The sequence below is a fragment of the Manacus vitellinus genome, unplaced genomic scaffold (genome assembly GCF_001715985.3).
Source record: "Manacus vitellinus isolate BGI_N305 unplaced genomic scaffold, ASM171598v3 scaffold_24_pilon, whole genome shotgun sequence".
Classification (NCBI taxonomy): Eukaryota; Metazoa; Chordata; class Aves; order Passeriformes; family Pipridae; genus Manacus; species Manacus vitellinus.
The window spans coordinates 5,402,005-5,409,989 of record NW_021939798.1 but is presented as its reverse complement, the minus strand read 5'-3'; the positions used below and the strand labels follow the sequence as shown (position 1 = coordinate 5,409,989).

The following is a 7,985-nucleotide window of genomic DNA, read 5'->3' as shown; positions in this document are numbered from 1 at the left end:
GGTGGAAGCCCCAGAACGCAGCCAGCTCTGCAGTGCTCTGGGTTTCATTGCACGATGCTTGTAGCGGGGGGGGGACACTGCCAGCGTGGGGGTCCCCACCCCGTCACCGCGAGTGTTCCGGGCGCAGCTCGTATAGGCACAGCCGCCAGGCTGGAACCAGCCCAAGCCACAGGCTCCAACCCCGCTGCCACCGGCAAGCCCGGGCAGGTCTGGGTCTGCCGGGTCCTGACGTCCCTCCTGGCACGGTTCTTGGCCCCGAGCACACCCGGGCTTTGCGTGGGCAGGACCGCGGTGTGCCGCCTGTCCCCGCGCCCATGGGAAGCGATGCCACCACCCCGAGCACCCCCCACTCCTGCACCTCCTGGCTGCCGCTTGAAAAACCGCTCCCTCCACAAACCATCTCATTGAAAGAAAAGAAAATTCACGTCCAGCTTGGTTCGGTTGCTTTCAGAAGCCGAACAAAACGAGGTTGTTTCAGGCCTCGCCTGGTGCCTCCTTTATATTCACCCTTTCTCACTTTAAACCCCTCGACTGGCTCCGGCAGGCTGGAATAGTTTTTCCTGGCAAGGTTGTTTTTTTCAGTCCCCTGGCAGGGTGGGGATGCTGGAGGCTCCCCTTTTCCAGGGGGTTTAAAAACAGAAACTACATGCTTGTGCCCAGCAAAACAAAATAAAGAAAGGGACCAAGGGACAAGGGGGGGTTGCCAGCTTTTTGCAGCCCTGAAGTGCCACCAGTACCAGGGGGAAGCAGGCAGCAGCTCTCCCAGTCCTATCAACAGGGAGCTGAGAGGAGGAGAAGCCAGAACAGGAAACTCCTTATTGCCTTTTGGTGTTCATGGTCCACAAGCTCAAAGGAGAGATGCAGATCTGCCTCTAAAATTCCCCCCAGGCACGCCAAAGCTGTTCCCCACAGGGATAACCCTACCTTATCCCAAGGGCAGCATCTTGCCTTCCCGGCACAAAACACATCCAGTCCAAGGCCAGCCCCTACAGTGAGCTCAGCCCTTATTTTGGGTTGAGATTGGCTGGATTGGGAGCAGCTGTGGCAGCTCTGGCTGCTGCAGTGCCTGGTGCTGAGGGGATCCAGCAGATCACTGGGAAGGTGGTAGGGTGCTCCTTGTGTGCTGTGGAGACAGCAAGGGCTGTGATAAGCCCCAGGCAGGGTCTGGAGGGGGATCTCTGTGCAGCTCCTCTTGCTGCCCAGTGCCCACAAGGGCTCTGAAGTCACTTGGTCTCCCTGGAGCACCTACAGGGCCAGGAGGAGACATGGCACAAACAGAGGGATAGTCCCAGGCATTCAGCCCATGTCACCCCCAGGAGCAACCTGCAGGGGCAGGGAAGGCTATTCCCAGGGCTGGGAGCAGCTCCCAGGACTCAGGACACAGCCAGCCTTGTGTCACCCATTTGGTGTGTAACCATTGTCCCACAGGGAATCTGTCATGGAAGTAGCTGAGACCTCCCATGTCCTGGGGCTGGATGTACAAGCTGGGCTGGGGAGAGGAAACAAGAAGGCAGAATGTTTGTTTTTTTTTTCTTCTCCATTTTTTTATTTTATTATTATTTTTTTTTAAATTTGTAAATAACTTTGCATGAAAAAAGTTAAATTGCACAAGTAACTCTGCAGTTCTTCAACATCATCCCCAAAGCAGGAAAAATAGAAGAAAAACAACAAGGAAAAGGAAACTTTGTCAATACAAACAGCTACACCGATCCCAAAGCCCCCTCTAAGTGCTTTTGTAACCAAAACAGAATCTATTTATAATCTTCCTTTTTTTTTTTTGGCAAGTCTACGACACACCACTAAAATTCCAGCTTCTACTTGCTCCTACCTAATGGCTGCTCTACCTCTCACAGCCCACAGCAAAGGAGAGGCAAAAAATCTGGTTTTTGAGAGCTTCAAGTCGGGTTTCAGCAGAGTTTGGCTCTGCTCCCAAAATATTTCCAAGCTACCTTGCACAGACCCTGCCACGCTCTCGCTGCACATCCCAGTGTCTCTCCTGGCTCCTGAGCTGCTCCTGGCTGGACGGGACTTCATTTCCACTGCTGTCCCCAGAGCCTGTTGCACACACAAGTCTTTGGCCTGAGCTCCTGGATGGAGCCTGGATGTGGATTTCTTTCCTGCTCAGTCCCACCTGGGAGCGTTAGATGTGGAGTGATCCCACCACCACCAGCTGAGGGCCAGGCCGTGGGGTTTTCCTTGCACTTGGAGCCTGATGGAAGAGCTGAAGAAGTGAAGAGCAACAGTCTCAGACCAAAAAAGTGGAGAGAGGTTACGTCAGTGGGTGAACGAGAGGGTTTATGGTGGTCCAGATCCTTTGGCAACTGCGGCAAGGATTTTGGGTACAAAAAAATAGAAAAGCCAGTTTTGGGAGCACCCTGGTCCCTGCTGCTCCTCTCCTGTCCGGGCCAGTTCCTGGATTCTTCACGAATCCTGTTGCTGCAGGAGTCCTCCTTTGCGTGGTCTTGTTTTACAGAACAGTGAACACAAAACCTTTAAACTGTGAAAATAGAAAACAACTCCCAAACTGCATTTCCAGTCTACCCCTCCCCCCTTAAGAAATTCTAGTGCTAAAAAATATAGATTTCTTTGAATATATAATATATAATAGATTATATAAAAAACATCTAAAGAGGCACACTTGCTGAATTTATAAACCTTTTCTTCTTCCCTAGGCACAAGTCAGCTGGGATGTTGAACTTGGAGAATCCAGAAGGGACCTGTATTTGCTTACCAGCTAATTATCACACTGCATCTACCAACTGCACTGAGACAGAAAAAGGAAAGACAGAGAGAAACAGAGAGACAAAGAGGTGAGGAAATTGCACTTAAGTCTACCAAGTCCTAAGCCACCAGGAATCTCCTGCCTTGGATGGGATTTAGCAGGTACTTTTAGCCCTGATGGGAAAAAAACCCCATTATAATTCACATTTCTTTTTTAAAAGTAAAATGTAAAAAAATAAGTAGTGTTATTTTCCTTCTCTTGAGAAAACTAGAGACTTCTGAGGTGTCCTTTAAAGACACAGCAGGCAGTTCCTGGGGTGGTGGGGTTTTTTTCTCCCCTGGTGTTTCTGGGAGTAACCTTACAACAAAGCTGGTAAGAGTCACCCATGGGCATCTCTAGAAAATCTTGTCCCTTGTAAGTCCAAGCTTGGGGAGAGCATCCTAAAGTCTTATAAGAGGCGTGCCAGACTGCTCAGGTTGATCACATCTGCCAGCAAAGAGGCGTCGATGTCTTCAAACACCTGGTCAATGTTGACGCAGTTGGAGAGGTAATCACTTGTCCCTTCATCCCAGGGATGCTCCAGGTAAGCAGTGGCCATGAGGGTTTCGTTAAAGTCCAGGTTGTACTGGTTGGATTCAGTGAGGACTTGCTCCTGCCCCTGGGGACAGTCCATGTGCTGCCCTTGTCCCGTCCAGTCCAGGTCACACGTTACGGGGTTGATGGAAGGTGGGAGCTCCATATCCACAAGTGTGGAGAAGTCTCCATTAAGGTTGGTGTTAAAGACAGTTTCCCAGTCAAAGACACCTTTCAGTGATCCCACCTCGGTCTCCTCCTCCTGGGTCATCAAGGCAGAGCTGGAAAGCCGGGACGCCTTGGCTGTTGGCATGGGCGAGGGCTGCTTGCGCTTCTGCCCAGCTTTGTTACCCACTGGATTCCAATTCTGGTTGCTGGTGGCTTCCTCAAACTCTTTGAGCAGCTGCTGTGATGCCATGTTGGCCTCCAGGATGCTGTTGGAGCTGCAGGCTGAAGTGGCTGGGCTGACGACATGCTGTGCTTCCTTCTGGGCTCTTCCGGAGAAGGCCGGGTGGATCTGCACTGGGGACATCCGCCGCTTCTTGTAAGTCCCATACTTGAGCCTGTTGGCATAGTAGGGGTCAAGCTTCCAAAATCCACCTTTCCCTGGCTCGTCTTTCTCCCGGGGCACCTTGATGAAGGACTTGTTCAAGGAGAGGTTGTGCCGGATGGAGTTCTAGATCCAAAAGAGAAAGAAACCGAGGTTGAATGCTCATCTGCTACCACAGGACCTACCTGTGTGGGGAGGCTGGTGGACAGTATTTTCAGCAAGGACCTTTAGGAAAACAAAGCAAAACTGGCAATGTCAGGACATCCCAGGCTACATGCTCAGCAGAAAGTCCCCCAAACCCCTGAGTCTCCAGCAGAGTTTTCCTGCCTCCTGCCTCATCCAGCCAGAAATGCCAGGAGCTAATGGGTTCGAGCAGGGACTTGCCAACCAACGGGAAGCTTTTGGGCAACTCTCCTTGGCTGGAAATTGGGGGCTTGGATCATGCAGAGCACTGGGAGAAACCTTGAGTTGCTCTAGGCATGGAATTAAGCTGGAGGAGGTTGGGTCCTTCCCCACGTCTGAGGAGGAAGAGGTGGGTCCCTACACCGATGTGGCCACAGCCCCATTACAAGGGGCAACACATGGCAGCACCGTGGGGGATGGCATTATAGGGCCCTCCTTGCATCCCCCGGTTCATCTGCTCCTATTGCTAGTGTTGAGGGGAAAATACTTGCCCAAAAATGAGGCACCATGCCTTCCCACAGCCAGGCTGGCACAAATCAGATGGGAGAACACGGAGAGACACGTGGACTGTTCCACCGTGGCCCTGTGTGTCCCCAGAGGTGCCTCCTGGCCCGGGGAAGCTCCGTGTGAGATCACTGCATCTTCATCAGCCACTGCTCAAATAAGCTGAGGGGGAAGAAAAAAAAAAAAAGGGGGAAAAAAAAGAAAAGGCGGAGTTTCTGCTCCCGTCGAGCTGTTCTGAAACCCTGAATGTGCCTGGAGTGATGTGAATAATCAGAAAGGAAACTCAGTTATTGGGTAAATAACCCAGCGTTGGACTCCACAAAGCCAGGACTGTACTAAGAGATTGGATATGGTAGAGGTGGGGTTTTTTTTTAATGTTGCCTGGATATCTTTATGCTTATTCATCCATAATCCGTAGTGCCGAATAGGAAAAACAAGGCTTGATTGCTTAGAGCTGTTGAAAAACATGCACACACTCACTCACACACACACACACACACACACAACAAAACCCTCCTCTGGGCTGAAGCTCCTTGGGTTTGTTGGCTCCTCTCCAAAGCACTCAGCTCCCACAGGAATATATCCATCTCCCCCCCGGACTATGGGTGGCATGACCTTTCCAGGATGTCTTCACGTACGGGAATCGGGATAGGGGATGGGAACACAGAAAGAAAGAAAAGGGAAAAAAAAAAAAGAAAAGAGAGGAAGAAAAAAAATATATAAAGCAAATAGAAACAAAAGAGAAAAAAGAAAAGAGAAAAATAAAAAGCAGAAAACTAAATTAAAAAAAAATAAAAGAAAGAAGAAGCAGGAACACAGACATCCCTCCACACAGTCCAGGCTGTGGTAACTTCAATTTTACAGTTTAATGAAATTTTACAAGGATCAGAGACTTGAAAGCTGCATTCTCTGCTCCCCATCTCTCCTTCCCATCCCAAACTTCGCTCAGGCCGGGCTGAGTTATTACCCAGCCGGTTAACATATTTATCATTCCTGCCTGCCCCAGTCCAGTGTACCCCCTGGATCTCTGCAGAGAGGGATTGAAAACCTTCTTTCTTTTTTTAATAAACACATTTAATTAAAAATGTTGTGAATACCCAGCCATGAGTATGCAGGAGAAAGTCAACACTCTGGCACCCAGCTCCTCCTTCCAAATCGCTCCCGTAGGTCCCCTGAGCAAGGAGGAGGCTGGGGGACCAAGGTGACCCTGGAGAGGGACTGGGAGGGGTTCCCTTCCCCATGATGGGGTTCAAGAGCTGCTGGAGGCCCACCTGCCTGGAGAGAATGTGGGCAGTGCCTGGGCAGGGCCTTTGCAGTGGGTTTCCCCAGCCCTGCCTGGGTGGGCACTGCCATCAGGGTTAGTGACGTGCTGTGGGTTTGGGCTGGGAATAACAGAAGGATGAGCCACTCAGGTCCTTCTTGCCCTGCCACATCCTAGAAAGCCTCACGTGCCAGAGGTCCCCTCGTGTGACGAAGGAGGGCAGCGAGCCAAGGTGTCTGGGAAAAGCCCCTGGGCTTCAGGCTGTCCCCAAAGTTGGTGAGCCTGGGGGCTGTCCCCAGTTCCACAAGGACATGCTTGTGCTTGCTGGGGATGGCAGCCCTATTTGACCTCTCTTGAGTTTCCCTCTGCAGGTCTGAGCAGCTCATCCCAGTGATGGAGACTCCTTGAACTGTCCGAGGGGCCAGGAGCTCAGCCCTCTGCCCTGCTTGGAAAGCAGCAGCATTTCTGCTCAGAACCTCCCCAACAAGTGACTTGTCCAACAAGTGGCATCTCCATCCCTCTCCTGTGCCTGGTCCTCAGCACTCAGGGACACTTGACCTGCTAACTTCATGTGCGCTCAGTCCCGAGGGACTCAGGAACCAGTGAGAGCTGCAGAAGGGTAGGGATTGAGAGGCCTTTGCCCTGGAGCCAAGAGGAGCCTCAGGTGCCAGGAGCCCAACAGGTACCTCCCTGCTCCCAAAATGTCCCCGGGCTCTCCTCCAGAATGGCTCCTTCCCTCTGCCACCCCTGCAGCTGTGGCATTTGTGCCCAGCCAAGTTCTTTCCTGTTCCAGCCCTTCCCCACTGGCTGCCAGTGCCCCTCTTCTCCCAGTGGGATCCAGCATCCCTGCAGACCTTCGTGCAGGGTGGAGGCTGCGGAAAGCCCTTCCCAGCCCTGCAGGGAGAGGGGCTAAGGCAAGAGGGCTCCAAATCTCCTACCTGCCAGGTGGGATCGGCGTGCCGGAAGTAGCAGAAGTTGTCCGTAATCCACTTGTAGATGGCAGAGAGGGTGATTTTGGGTTTGTTGCTGGCTTCCATCGCCATGCAGATCAGGGTGGCGTAGGAATAGGGTGGCTTGACGTGTGGATTGGTCTTGTAGTCGATGTCCCCTGCGAGGTGGGGGGGCACAGCCATGTCGTGGTGCGTCGTCGAGGAGGTGGAGGAGGAGACGGGCGTGCAGGGGGTGTGACGGGTGCCCTTGCACGCCGGGTCAGCGGCCAGGGGCGAGCAGGGGGACTCGAAGTCGACCAGACTGAACAGGCTCTCACTCATGGTGTAACAGTCCTGGGGGTCCGAGCCGGGGTATAACTGGGGCAGGCCTGTCTGGGCGACTGTGAAGTCGCTCAGCCAGCGGAGGTCTGGCAGGCTGTCATCCAGGTCTTCCTCCACGCACTTCAGTTTGCCCTTTGCTTTCAGCGCTTGGCTCGACCACGCCATGCCTCAGGGCTGCACGGGGTGCACGGGGAGGGGAGGGAAGGGATGGGCCCGATCCTGCAAGAGCAACAGGGAGAAGGCTGATGTTCTCTGAGGTGCTCTCTGGCAGCCAGGCAGGGCCAGGCCTGGGTGCTCCTGGTGCTGCTGAGTGAGACCCATCCCTGGGGTGCTGTGCAAGGGAGCTGCAACACCTGCCCCAGGGGGGCTTTAGCAGCCCTGAGCCTTGGGGAAATTCCCTCAAAACCCTACACTCCAATGTCACCCAAACCCGTTGGCTGGCGCTACCCAGCAAGTTTTTGGTTGAACAAAGAATTAAAAAAAAAACCCAAACAACAAAAAAACCACCCCAAGCAACCAAAATCCCTGCCAGCCCACAAAGTGAGGTTGTTTCTTGGGGACACACAGCTCTGGGTACCTGCTGCTAGCAGGACTAACTCTGGGTCCAACACCTTGACAAAATACTTTAAAGTTTCCCCCCCTCGCAGCCAACTTCCCTCAGTTTGAGGCTATTTCTGCTTCTACCTTCCCCTGGTACCCAGAAATAACTCGGGGAGCTTAGGGGGGTTGCCGGAGTCCCACCCCAGGCACATCCACAGATACAACTTGGAGGGCTTGGGGCGGGGTTGTCAGGGTCCCATTCCAAGCACACCCTCAGTCAGAGCGAGCCGGTAGCTTCAGGCTTTGGGGAGCCCCGGGTAGGGGATGCGGCGCCTGGCTCCGGTGCCAGTCTCTAAACCCGAAATCCCGTGGTTTTGGGCC

At 53.0% G+C, this 7,985-nt stretch overlaps 1 protein-coding gene across 3 annotated transcripts; it reads right to left on the bottom strand.

The window, feature by feature from the left end:
* Positions 1–1,536: 1,536 nt before the first annotated feature.
* Positions 1,537–7,269, bottom strand: FOXJ1 (forkhead box J1). Of its 3 annotated transcripts, none has more exons than XM_018072982.2 (3): positions 6,732–7,269; positions 3,896–3,971; positions 1,537–3,817 (listed from the first exon to the last, which is right to left on the bottom strand). In XM_018072982.2, exons 1-3 carry the CDS (start codon positions 7,227–7,229, stop codon positions 3,171–3,173), a joined length of 1,221 nt encoding a protein of 406 aa, XP_017928471.1. In that variant the 5' UTR covers positions 7,230–7,269; the 3' UTR covers positions 1,537–3,170. The 3 variants fall into 3 exon arrangements, with proteins under 3 accessions (XP_017928471.1, XP_017928472.1, XP_008926129.1); XM_018072983.2 differs by having other exon boundaries at positions 1,537–3,971; positions 6,732–6,901; positions 7,061–7,269; XM_008927881.3 differs by having other exon boundaries at positions 1,537–3,971.
* Positions 7,270–7,985: the final 716 nt, after the last annotated feature.

Excerpts from the sequence above, each read along its gene's own strand:
- FOXJ1 (XM_008927881.3), bottom strand. The coding sequence starts at position 7,229 with ATGGCGTGGTCGAGCCAAGCGCTGAAAGCAAAGGGCAAACTGAAGTGC. Across the intron at positions 3,972-6,731 it reads ACGCCGATCCCACCTGGCAG|AACTCCATCCGGCACAACCT; the intron begins GTAGGAGATTTG and ends TTTTGGATCTAG.